The sequence below is a fragment of the Echinops telfairi genome, unplaced genomic scaffold, assembly GCF_000313985.2.
Source record: "Echinops telfairi isolate 266 unplaced genomic scaffold, ASM31398v2 ScPeMD7_7458;HRSCAF=8496, whole genome shotgun sequence".
NCBI lineage: Eukaryota > Metazoa > Chordata > Mammalia > Afrosoricida > Tenrecidae > Echinops > Echinops telfairi.
The window spans coordinates 12,805,785-12,820,071 of NW_022111358.1; the positions used below are offsets into that span (position 1 = coordinate 12,805,785).

A 14,287-nucleotide genomic window follows, 5' to 3' on the forward strand; every position below is an offset into this window, starting at 1 on the left:
ACAGGGCGGGGGGAGGGAGGGAAAAAAATAAGGAGCGGATACCCAGGGCTCAAGTAGAAAGAAAATGTTTTGAAAAGGACGATGGCAACATATGTACAAATGTGCTTGACACAATGGATGTATGGATTGTTATAAGAGCTGTACAAGCACCCAATAAAGTGATTTTTTAAAGACAAAGAATAGTGAATATTCTATAGATTATAATTACAGAAAAAATGTCCAACCAGTATTCTGTTGGGTTTTCTATCAGCTATCATGTCAAATTCAGAGTTCACTGTAATAAATGAAAATGTAACTGTTTTTTTACTGGCTAATATGAACAATTTCATTATAATAGCATATTGCAACAGGCAATGATCAATAGCATAATAGGCTAACAATCAATGACTGACCTCTAGAAAGTTCTTACCCAATGATGCTAGTAAATCCAACGTACAGGGATTTAATCAATAATACAAATCAACTCGCCTTGTAAAAAGGAAAATGAGCATAAATCATTATCCTATGGTCAGAGAGTCAGTAAATGCATCTAGTAAACGCATACCCCAAGTTCTAATGGGCATCTGAATGCAGTGTGAATAGTTCAGCATAAATTCACCAAGGCTAACAGGAAAATATCCTACTAATCAGCCTGTTTGTTTTTTCATGCTGGTCAATATGTCTGGAAACACTCTAGGCCAGTGGTTCTCAGCCTTCATAATGCCACGACCCTTTAATACAGTTCCTCATGTTGTGGTGACTCCCTACCCAAAGAATTATTTTTGTTGCTACTTCATAACTGTAATTTTGCTACTGTTATGAACTGGGCAGCAACCCCTGTGAAATGGTCGTTCGACCCCCAAAGGGGTCGTGACCCACAGGCTGAGAACTGCTGCTCTAAGCCTAAGATGGTTTTTGCTTGAAATGTACATTTTCATTTAATTTGGAAATAGATTTAGTGTTCTAAGACTGCAAAGTTAGCAAAGCTAAATGACTTCAGAATGTGAGCTACTGGTCACTGTTCTGGTTATCCTTTTAATAGGATTTTTCAGAATAATACAATAACTAAGAAGAATCAATAAATCAAATACTCTCTAAGTTTACACTGTATGCACAGTACTCTGGGGTATATTTTTAAAAGTCTGCCTACCAACGGCCATAATTTAGAAATAAGATTTATATGAAACAATCAGTGAACAAGCCATTATCTAAAACAATACTGTGCTATGTGGTACACACGCAGATTTAATGCATGTAAGAATTAAAGATGGCAGAAAAATAGGGACGATCCCTAACAGCCTAAAGGACAGAGAACAAGATTCTTGAAGTTTTGGGTGAAATAAAATTTATAAAACATTGACATAAATATGACATTGCAGAGCTCCACTTCTACTTATAGGAAGAGCTATATAAAGTATCATATCCAAGTTTTCCTGAGCCTATCAGTAAGCTGAAATCTCAAGGCAACCAAGTATCTTATATACTCGAGTATAAGCCGACCCAAATATCAGCCAAAGCATCCAATTTTACCATAAAAATTTCATTAAAAATGTGCGGGAAAACTCAGCTTATACACAAGTATAACCGGTAATTTGAAATGAAGGAAACAGTAGATCTTGCTAAAAAGCGAAGGAATGTATTGTATAAACGGCCTTAGAGCTAACAGCAAAGGAGAACAGTGACCATATAAGCAAGTAAGGGTTGTATGAGCCCCTAATAAAATGATTAAAAAAAAAAAAAAGCTGTAAGGACCCCCAATAATTTTTTTTTTTAAGTGAAAGGGTGAAGTTTAGCCTGTCAATCAGGCCACAACTTGATGACTTCACGTGGAAGCACTAAGAAGAAAAATAGCTCGCTGGAGGTGGGACACGTACTCATTCCCTGAGAGACATGCTTGCTGACAAGACACATGGAGTTACACTAGAGCCCTGGAGCTGAAGGAGCCAAGTAGAGACCCTTGTCAGTGCTGAGATGCCTCTACCACCACTAGATCCACAAAACTTTCCACCCTGTGATCTTTCTGCATTCAGCATCATTGCATGTGTTTCGTGAGTCTGAAGAGGAATTTAGACTGGTGTCAGATATCAGACTTATGGACTTGATCTGGACTGGGCTGGGATGTTTTCTCAATATCCAATTTGCTCTTGTATATAAAGCTCTTTCTTATGCCCACACAAAAAAAGAAAAAAATCTTTTAAAATTTTAACAACTGAAAAATGCCAAAAATAGGCTAGTAGATAGCCCCAAATACAAGGTATTTATACTCATAAACTCTTTTCCATGGACCTAAACAAGCCGCTCACAGATAAGACTGGAAATAAGGCCAAACCAAAACAAACTCATTGCCATCACATTAATGCCAACTAATAGCGACCCTACGGGACAGGGTAGAACTGCCCTTTGAGTTTCCAGTACTGTCACTGTTAATGGAAGTAAAAAGCCCCACCTTTCCTCTCGGGAAACTGAGGATGGTTTCAAACTGTTGTTAAGAGTCTACCTTGGTGTTGCAAGACTATGAATGAAAGACTAATGTGGAAAAGTCTCTACCAAGACTACTCTCTTATATAAGAAAAACCCCTTAAGCCAATGGTGGAGACCACCACACCTTGTCACCCCCAACATATAAAGACCAATTGTCACTGAGGAAAGAGATGAGGTAGGGTGGGGTAAGGTGGGGGTGGGTGAGGGGGAGCCCTGTTCCTCTGGTACAAGGAAAGAAAATTGTCCTGAGCCTATAGGCCTAAAACAATAACTGTAAGAAAGTAGAAAACTTTCCACAGAAGATCTGCCAGAGAAACAAGTCAGAATTTGACTGCCAAAAGGGGAAAGACCAGGAATCTTAAGAAAACTCCATCCCTAAAAAACAAGCAAACAGAGCCTTCTGAAGTAACTCTGGATCAGTGGTTCTCAACCCGTGGGTCGCAACCCCTTTGGGAGTCGAACGGCCCTTTCACAGGGGTCCCACATTTCATAACAGTAGAAAAATTAGTTATGAAGTAGCAACGAAATAATGTTATGGTTGGAGGAACCGTATTAAAGGGTAGCGGCATTAGGAAGGTTGAGAAACACTGGTCTGGATCAACACAACAGATAAACCACCCCTTACTACAACTACTATCCTAGCAAACACCATGCAGCAAAAGCAGAGCAAAACTGGATATGGGGCAAGAATATACAGAAAAGTCTTCTCTATGGATAAAACCTACTAGGAAGATTGGAGGTTGAGGGTGAAGGACAAACCTTGCAAACACTCTCATGACTGAGCATTCTACAAGAAAGCATTGGAGAAATTTGAGGTCTTTAGTACAGTGAAAATAACAATATAGTTATTTTATCTATAACCTTTTATCCACAGAGAATAAATTCCAAGACTCCCAGTGGATGCCTGAACTGTGAATAGTATCAAACCATATATATATATATGTTTTTTCACAGTAAGGAGCATGAACCTATCAGGTGTCGACAGAGTGCAGCACAGTCACTCACCCACTGTGGTTTCCACACTTGTGCCATGCAGAGGAAGCCAGTTCTGGGAAAAAGTGGGATAGCAGGAGATTTCTACCAAGTTACTCAAAATAGTGTGCAATTTAAATATTTTCAGACCACAGAAAGTGAAACCTCAGATAAGGTGGACTACTGTAATAATAAAACCTAACTGATCTTACTATGGACTCGAGTTACTAGATGAACAGTAATTGCTTGACAGAAAAAAAGGGGGCTCCCAATTCCAGCTTTATGTACAATCTATTTCCATCAATATTCATCTATATATCTCTAGCATACAATCAAAAATTATAAAGCACACAAGCAACAAACATCTAGGAGGGGGAACAAATTACATAACAAAAGACACTAAAATAAACTAAAACCACACCCATTATCATCAAGTCGATTCTGACTCACAGGATAGAGTAGAATTGTTCCCTAAGGTTTCCAAGACTGTAAATCTTCATAGGAACAGACAGCTCTCATCTTTCTTCTGCAGAAGAGATGGTGGGTTTAAATTGCTTACCTAATAATGCCACGGCTCCAGAATAATCGAATAGGGAATTTAAAATAACTATGTTAAAAGATCTAGTTGAAAAGGTGGAAAAAATATTTGAACAGATGATGAATATAAGCAGAGATAGGAAACTATAAAAGACAAATGAAAACACCTGAAATATTATTTAAAAGGAGGCAGAGATTATGAATTGTACTGATTGAATCATCACTTGATTCACCTGGCCAAGGACAGAATCAATTAATTTGAAAATGAAGTAATACAAATTACCTAAGCTGAAAGACAAAGAGAGGAGAGAGGGTTGATGGAAAAACAAGCCCTAATACCCTTCAAAACTTAACTACAAAGCTAGAATAATCAAAATAGAGTGGTCTTGGCACAAGGGAGACACAGATCAATGAAATAAAAGTGACAGTGCAGAACTGAGCCTTTATGTTTAAGCTCAATTGATTCTTGTCAAAGGTGTTAAATTAATGGTGTTAAATTAAATTAATAAATTAAGGTGTTAAATTAAAGTCTTTTCAATAACTAGTGGTAGAACAACTTGAGATCCATATTCAAAAGGAAGAATTTGGGCCCTTCACGTCATGTACTGAAATTAACTCTAAATGGATGAGATATGAAAATTAGAGGAAAAACCATAAAGCTCTTATAGGAAAGCAAAGGTAAATCTTTGTGACCCTGCATTAGACAATGGGTTTTAGACCCAACACCAGAAACCATAGGCCATTTAAAAAAAAAGATCAGTGAACATCAAAATTTTAAACTTTCATGCTTCGAAGGACACCATCAAGAAACTTAAAAACAACAAAATAAGAGAAAATATTTGCATATTATACATCTTACATAGATAATATATAAATAACTCTCATAGCTCAGTAAAAAAATAACCCTATTGAAAAATGACCAAGTATTGAATGGATATATGTTAATAGGTAGACATACAAAAAGATAAGGATCAATGAGTGCTGTGCAGTTCAGTGGAAAACTTCTTGGCTACCATGAGACCCAGTTTTAACACCTGGCCAACGCACCTCAAGCAACAAATATTATTGTGCACCTGAAAGCTTTGGGTAAGAAAGAAGTTGAAGGGGAGAGGAGTTGAATGAAGTTAGGACATATTTGAATTTGGAAAAATCTTTCATAAATTAGTATAGACTTAAGTCCTTTCTCTAATTGGAAACTTACATATATGTACAATACTACATTAATAGATATATCCTAAAATTTTAAATTCTCTAAATAGCAAATTTTACATTATACTAATATTTAAAGACAGGAAGATAGAAGAAAACAAAAAGACTAATTGCAACTGAAATAAGGAATTCAATAAACAATCTTAGGAAAAATGCTATTCTTGTAAAAAATGTTAAAGTATAGAACATGAAAGTACATAATTCTACATATGTAATACATGTAAGAAGTAACAATATATATATCACACCTCCTCTTCCCCATTTTTAAATACGAAACAATTTTGTTATATAGAAATATTTTTTGAACCAAAATTTACCAAACATACTCAATAAAAAAATGACAGCCAGAGAGATAAATTTGTAAAAATTAGTCATACAAACAGTCCTGTAATTACAACCATTAGTTATCAAAGCTCAGATATACAAAAGAATTACAGCTCTGCAGTACTGCAATTTGGCTTCTACAAACATAGCCATATTGACATCTAAAACAACCTGTTTACCTCCTCCATAAAAAAAATAGCTCTAGGGGAGATTAAATCTGCTAAGGCCAGGCAGACCTTCAAACAATCAGGCTAGTGGATAACTATCTCAAAGAAAAGCTGAGTTATAAAGATTACCTCAGCAACTTTTGGAGGCACTCCATCCCCAAGCACTTCCCTGATGAAGCAGTGCTGGCCCATGTAATATGACAGTCCACAGGTTCTCTTGAAGGCATCTTTCAGTCGTTTCAGCTCTACATCTGTAACTATAGTAGAATGTGGGTTATAAAACAGGAGGGAAACTAAGATACTAACAATCTTTCAATTTAATTTTTTTCAACCAAATTCCTAAGAGAAATTGAAAAATACTATTCTCTTTCCAGATATGTTAAAAGCAAAACAAAATTTAAAAGCCACAGGTATCCTCTTGTTAAAAACCTAATATTTTTTAATCTAGTGCAGTCAAGATGAAAATTCTTAACTTGTTATTTTCAAAAGACAGATCTATAAACTACACATAGAAAATTTTAGCAGAGAACAAGGGCTTCAAATTAGCAAACAACCTAAATGGCATTTCATTCTGGCATTAATATTTTTCAGCAGCAATATGTTCATTTCTTTCAAAATAAAATTTCTATTCTGTAATCCTTAGGCACATGTCCATCCATGTAGAGGATAGCCCCAAGTTAAATGTAAGAGTTTGCCATCATTTAAAAGCAGTGACCGAAGGATTTTAAAACTTGTAATCCATAGCCAAAGGAGGGAATAGTATCAGGGAATAGTATGAGAGATTCTGGTTTGCAGTAGGCTATCAATGACAGTGGAAGCCCATAATAAAGGGATGGGAAGAAACTTGTTACCAAACAGAATGCACTGGAAAGATGACTATAGTATATCAAAGTGATAAACCTGATTTGAACTTTGAAAACCTTGTCACCTGATGCTCTCCCCCTTTCCAACTGGATCCCTATGCACATTAAGCCTGATCTGGGTTTTCAACATTTTCTGTTTGTTTGTTTCATATTGGGGTTTATGTCTGATATATTCTGTCATTGTGGGTAACCAACCTCTTGAATTTTTGTTATAGGTTTTTCTATTTTGGGGTATATGAAACCCAGGATTGATGAATCTATAGAGACAGCAAGTAGAATAAGGGTTGCTGGAGGGCACATAGGGGACGGGGTAAAGAGGAGCTGATATCAAGGAGTTCAAGAAGGAAGAGAATGTTTTAAAACTGATTGTGGTAGCAATTGTACTACACTGCTTGATGTTGCTGAATGATGTAATGACATGACATCTGTATTAGCTCCCAATAAAATGGTTTGGGGGAAAAATAAATTAAAAGGAGGATCATCTACAAATAGGTTATATTAACAATCTAGATAGTTTAGACACCTATCACAATAGAAAATCAGAAAGAATTATTGAACCATTATTTTAGACATGAATTGAAAACTACAAGAAAACAATCTCTTTCTACAAAGATAGAGAAATAAATACCGTAGTGGGAACTCACTTGAAGGCAGTGAGTTTTGTAGTATTTTTAGAGTACAGTGATTAGAATGGAGGCATAGAAATGGGCCCAAGGTGAGAAATACACAAACCTCTGGAAGAATCAGGTAACTACATTAAATTTGAAAGGATAAACTAAGCAAAATATAAAGACAAAGACATGCCAGGTGATAAAAATACTGTTTTTTAAACTCAATGGTATACAGAATAACTCATTACTCACTGTCCTCAAGTCAATTCTGACTCACAGTGACCCAATAGGGCAGGGCCTGTCATGTTCCAAGACTGTAACTCTTTACTGGAGTAGAAAGCTTGTCTTTCTCCCAAGGAGTGGGATGGTGGTTTAGAACTGTTGGCCTTGTGGAAATGGTAACCACTATGCCACCAGAGCTCCTTGCATGTTACTAGAACCAAATAAATATGGCAGGGAATAGTACATACAAGCAGACTTCCTAGATACTGTGGGGTTGGTTTCAGACAACTACATTAAAATAAATATCAGAATAAAGCAAATCATACATTTTTTGGCCTACCAGTACATATAAAAGTTATGTTTATCATTCTGGAGGAGAAAACAATGGGACTGATGGTTCTGGGAGGACATGGGAGGGGAAAGTGGGGGAAAGGAAGTTGTGTTAACCAACCCAAGGACAAGGGATCAACAAGTGATCGAAATCAGTGGCAAGGAGGGTGTAGGAAGCCTGGTGGGGATTGATCAAGGACAATGTAACGGAGAGGAATTCCTGAAACCCAAATGAAGGCTGACCATGACAGTGGGACAAGAGGAAAGTAAAATGAAACAGAGGAAAGAACTAGGAGGCAAAGGGAATTTATAGAGGTCTAAATACAGGCATGTACATAAGTAAATATATTTATATATGATGATGATTTGCTAAGACACAGGTTGATGTGCTAGACCATCATCGTAAAAAAAAAAAAAAAAGCACTATCTGCAGAATTCAGTGAAGCAAGTTATGCCAGTAAATGATAAATCTAGAGAGGCAGCAATATCTACTCAAAGAGGTTTTCTTTTTCTGTTCTAATGAGTTTGGGCTTAATGTTAGAAGGGACATACACAGATATAATTCACATAGCTCATTCTCCCAACAGAGTAAAGAACAGATTTTAGGTAGGACAAAAAAAATCTAGATACAGTAAGTAGAAATGCTACAACAAGTGGAGACAAAACTGGGAAAGATCTAGGAGGGGAAAAGTCGATAGAACTTCATGCTTGACTAGAAGTAAAAGTAATTGAGAATATTCAGGTATCTTTCCTACAAAACTTGAGGGGAGATAAGTGTTTTCGTGTGAACAGGGAAAGGAAGGAAGGAAGGAAGGAAGGAAGGAAGGAAGGAAGGAAGGAAGGAAGGAAGGAAGGAAGGAAGGAAGGAAGGAAGGGGAAAAAGATGATAAATTCCATTTGGACATCTTGAATATGAGAAACTTTAGGTGCCCATTGGGTTTTAAGAATTACAGGTGTAAAGGTGATGGAGGTTTAATGGGTGTCAACAATCTAAAAGTGGCAAATAAAATCATGAGTAGGAAACACTGTAAGACAAAGACAAAACCAAAAGAAACCAATGGTTCCAATGTGTGGAGAGGAAGGACCTAACTGTAGAAAGGACACAGAAAAGTAATAGAAGGATAAAAGGAGCAAAGATGAGAGTGTAGTCTCTAAAAGCCAGAAGGGGGAAGGAGTGAGCTAAAGTCTGAAATGTGCCTGGCATATAGCTAATCACTCAATAAGTGTCTGTAGTAGGGAGGGAGGGTTGATGGGCTCTACTACATGCAGGGGAAATGATAAAAGAATAAGATCCAGTGTGTTAATAAGGAGCTAGAGAAAAGTGTAAGCAGGAGGTACTTAATTCACTAAAAAGTAAACTCATAGTATTAATATCTGCAACACAATAACTTGATGTCTTATTTTTTAGAATGCAAAAGTGAAAAAATAGAACAATCTTACATCATAAATTATAGTAATGGAAAAGATATGACCAACTACTGGAAAACCGTTTTTTTAAGATGTCTAATTTTCATTAATGGTTTTTCTAATAAATTAGTTTGCTCATAGTCTAGTGAAGAGAAGAAAAAAACAACCATTAGAATACAGTATGAGAGTCTAATGCATTATTGGTTACAGATTATTTGTAAGACTGTTTGATAATGCAATCCCATGACCAAGGAATTTATTCATTTATAATAGAAAGAAAAATGTATTTAACAAGCTTTCAAAAACATTTATAAAAAGTCCATTAAGGTAAACAAGCAGCATCTAGCTCGGAAGCAACAAAGCCCACATGGAAGAAGCACCACCAGCCTGTGCGATCACGAAGAGTCAAAGGGATGAGGTATCAGGCATCATCAGAACAAAAAAGTCCTATCATTGTGAATGAGGGGGAGTGCGGGGTGGAGACCCAAAGCCCATCTGTAGAAAACAGTACATCCCCTTACAGAAGGGTTGCAGGGAGGAGATGAGCCAGTCAGGGTGCAGTATAGCAATGATGAAACATACAACTTTCCTCTAGTTTCTAAATGTTTCCTCCCCACCCACTATCATGATCCTAATTCTACCTTACAAATCTGGCTAGACCAGAGGATGTACACTGGTACAGATAGGAACTGGAAACACAGGGAATCCAGGGCGGATGATCCCTTCTGGACCAGTGGTGAAAGAGGTGATACTGGGAGAAGGTTGGAGGGAAGGTGGGGCTGAAAGGGGGAACCGACTACAAGAATCTATATATACCTTCCTCCCTGGGGGACGGACAACAGAAAAGTAGGTGAAGGGAGACGTCAGACAGTGCAAGATATGACAAAATAATAATTTATAAATTATCAAGAGTTCATGAGGGAAGGGGGCGTAGGGAGGGAGCAGAGAAAATGAGGACCTTATGCCAGGGGCTTAAGTGGAGAGCAAATGTTTTGAGAATGATGAAAGCAATGAATGTGCACATGTGCTTTACACAATTGATGTATGTATGGATTATGATGAGTTGTATGCGCCCCTAATAAAATGTTGTTGTTTTTTTAAATCCATTAACTGAAGATAGGCTGAATATGCTATGGTATACTCTCAAATACCAGACCAAGATGGAAATGTTTCATAGACCCACATTCACTGAAAATTAGGAGTATCTTTATTTGCCTTTTTTATTAAAAAAAAAACTAACATTTAGATAATTCTACATAAAATAATATAGGAAAGTGTTCATTTGTAAATGTTGGAGTGGGAAGGTGAATGAACTGCACCCACAAATATAAATAGGTTTGACAGAGGCTATCTCTACACATGCACTTATATATACTACAAATATATTCATGAATGTCATAGAACATACAAAGGACAACGTTATGAAAATGTATTAGTCTCTTAACCAAATATCTTGAGAGAAGGAGTCATGGACTTGGGATCAATTTCAGGATCATAATCTCAGGGGACATTCAAGGTCAGTTGGTGGTATAACATAGTCCACAAAGACAGTATTCTACATCCTATTCTGATGAGTTATCAACTGGGATTTTAGAAAGACCTTTTAGCAGTCATCCAAGGTGCAACTAGTGATTTCCCCCCATCCAGAACAAAAAGAGTGAAGAAAATTAAAGATGTATGGAGGACTAACAGACCATATGTATCCCAGCCTCTAAATGGGAGAAAATGTAGAACAAAACTCAAAAGAGACCAAACTTACTGGTCTGAAAAGAGACTGGTGAAACCCCTGAAGCTAAAGCCCTTACATGCCCGCCCTTCATGTCTGGAGATGAATTAACCTCAAGGCTCAACTTTCAGTCAAACAAGACAGGATTATAATATGAACAGTAACAACAGGGAGGTACATAATCCATAGATCAAAAGGCAGCATTTGTCCAGAGATAAAAGCTCAGAACGTAGGAATGAACAGGAAAGAAGGAAGCCTGGAAATGGGAACCACAAGGGTAAAGTATGAAGAATCCTGCTACATTGTGGGGATGGCAATCAATGAATCAAAATTTGCAGGAATTGTTGAGTGGAAAACCAATTTGTTCTGTGAACTTTCATCCAAATCACAATAAAAAAGTTTTTTTATTCAAAAAAATAGAGAGAGAGTAAGCAATGGCATAGAAACCAGAAGATGTGAGAGGAATTAGTGAAACCCAAATGAAGGCCAAACATGACAGTGAGACAGGAGGCAAGTAAAAGGAAATAGAGGAAACAACTAGGAGGCAAAGGGCATTTATACAGGTCTAAATACAGGCATGTACATATGTAAATATATTTATATATAAGAATAAGGAAATAAATCTATGTACATATATTTATATATAAGAATAAGGAAATAGATCTATGTACATATATTTATATGTTAAGTATAAGGTAGCAGACAGAGAATGGGCCTTTACTCAGGCACTCCACTCCCTCAATGCAAGAACACTTTGTTCTAATAACCTGGCATTCCGTGATGCTCACCTTCCCTACATGATCATTGAAGACAAAATGGGTGCATAGCAAATGTGGTGAAGAAAGCTGATGGTGCCTGGCTATCAAAAGATATAAGCATCTGGGGTCTTAAAGGCTTGAAGATAAACAAGGGGCCATCTAGCTTAGAAGCAACAAAGTCCACATGGAAGAAGCACACCAGCCTGTGTGATCATGAGGTGCCGATAGGATCAGCTATCAGGCATCAAACAAAGACCCAGAAAAATCATATCAATGTGAATGAGGGGGAGTGCAGAGTGGAGACCCAAAGCCCATCTGTAGACAATTGGACATCCCCTTACTGAAGGGTCACAAGAAAGAGACAAGTCAGTCAGGGTGCAATGTAGCACTGATGAAACATACAACTTTACTCTAGTCCTTTGAAGTTTCCTCTCCCCAACTATTTTGACCCCAATTCTACCTTACAAATCCGGCTAGACCAGAGCATGTACACGGGTATAGGTAAGAGCTCAAAACAGGGAATCCAGGACAGATAAACCCCTCAGGACCAATAATGAGTAGCAATACCAGGAGGGTAAGGTGAATGTGAGGGGAGAAAGGGAGAACCAATCCCAATGCTCTACATATAACCCCTCCCTGGGGGATGGACAACAAAAGAGTGGGTGAAGGGAGACATAGGTCAATGTAAGATATGACAAAATAATAAAAATTTATAAATTATCGTGGGTGAGGGAAGTAGGAAGGGTGGGGGAAAGAGGGGGAAAATGAGGAGCTGATAGCAAGGGCTCAAGCAGAAAGAAAATGTTTTGAAAATGATGATGGCAACAAATGTACAAATGTGCTTGACACAATGGATGTATGTATGGATTGTGATAAGAGCTGTATGAGTCCCCAATAAAATGATTTGAAAAAAAATGGTAACAGAGAAAAAAGAAAACTGATCTGCCTGTGGAACTTAACCAAATTGAAAATAAAGCATTTTTATTAAAAAGAAAGAAACCAGAAGATGCTAGGAATGCTTACAGGGAATGATTTGATAAACTGTAATGTAAGCGTAAGGGCTGCGCCAAAGTATAAAAAGTAAAGTGAAGGAATATAAGAGGGTGATAAATATGCTAATTAATGAGTCTAGACTTTTTCAGAAGTTATTCTTAGACTTATTCTGGTGATGTGAAAGAAATATAGTAAGGTGTAAAAATTTTAAATGAGTGTTCAAATCCAAAGCTAGAGAAAAAGCAAAACTGATTTAAGAGTTCTACTTAGGATAGGAATCGAATGGATGGCAGTGTTGCTGGTTTTTTTTAAGGTCATTTTGTTGTTGTTTTGTTTTTATCTACTGTTATTTAAAGAGCATTTTATTGGGGGCTCTTACAGCTCTAATAACCTTCCATACATCAACTGTATCAAGTACATTTGTACATATGCTGCCATCATTTTCTAAATCCATGTGAGCACTTGATATCAGCTCCTCTTTTTTCCCTCCTTCCTCCACCCTCCAACCCTTGTGAACCCTTGATAAATTATAAATTATTATTTTCCTATCTTACCCTGACTGCTGTCTCCCTTCGTCCAAGTTTCTGTTGTTTGTCCCCCTGGGGGTGGGGATGTGTGTGTTAATGAGCCAATCATTTGATCAGTTGTATGTTTTTATTAAAAGCTCTAAAGAAGATTACTGATGGTGGTATGAATTAGGTTACTAGCTATAGGAAGTAGTTTAAATCCATCAGCCCCTCTGTGGAAAAAAATCAGATTGTCTTGTCCAGTAAAGTTTTATAGTCCTGGTAACCAGATACCAGAGGTTTCTATGTGTCAGAACAAACTGAAAATGGTACACATCTGTCAAAAGGAGTGTTGTTTTTCCTTTTTGAATTAAAAGCTCTGGAGGCTCAGTGGTTAAGTGCTCTATTGCTAACTGAAAGGTCAGCAGATGGAACCCACTACTCGGCAGGAGAAAGATGAGGCAGTCTGTTTCTATAAACATTACAGCCTGGAAACTCTGTCCTACAGGGTTTGCTATCAAACTGGGAACAACTTAAGGGCAACAGGTTTGGCTTTGTTTGGGATTTTTGTTTTGTTTTGGTTATTAAACGCTCAATGTTAATAGACACAATATATTCCACAGGGGGAAAAGTTTACATTCTTAAGAGCATAGGGAGACATATAATTCTTCCTTTATACAAATCCACTCCTCTATTTTTTTTAATTTTCTGATAATAGAGGAGAAAAAGAAAGGTATCAGGGCTTCTGTCTGAGGTCAGCAGCACTAAGGAAAGATATTGACCAAAATGGCCACCATCTGCTACTTGGCCAAACAAAACAGTGATGCAGGGCTCACTCAACATTCATAAATGAAGAGACACATGGAAATAGATGACAAAACTGAGAAAAACAATGGGATACAAAAAAGGTAATAGCTCATCTCTTGTGTTTTTGTTTTGTTTTCGTTAGAAAATATTGACAAAAGAAGAAAAACCTAACACGTATTTAATTGATATCCCTAAAGAGAAAAGAGCTCTAGTAGCACAATGAGCTGCTAACCACAAGGTCAGTGGTTTGAACCCACCAGCTGCTCTGCAGGGAAAAAGATGAGGTTATCTTCTCCCATAAAGATTTGAAAATTCAAGGATCTATATGTGACCTCCTCCCTGGGGGACGGACAACAGAAAAGTGGGTGAAGGGAGACGTCAGACAGGCCAAGATA

The 14,287-nt window shown here is 37.3% G+C and overlaps 1 protein-coding gene across 2 annotated transcripts in view; it reads right to left on the bottom strand.

Moving 5' to 3' along the window:
* USP32 (ubiquitin specific peptidase 32) overlaps positions 1 to 14,287 on the bottom strand; it is a 207,356-nt gene that overhangs the window by 144,732 nt on the left and 48,337 nt on the right. For both annotated transcript variants that reach the window (XM_004706988.3, XM_045299563.1), the window contains exon 2: positions 5,799 to 5,926. In XM_004706988.3, coding sequence (XP_004707045.1) covers positions 5,799 to 5,926 — 128 coding nt within the window. The remainder of the gene's footprint in view (positions 1 to 5,798; positions 5,927 to 14,287) is intronic.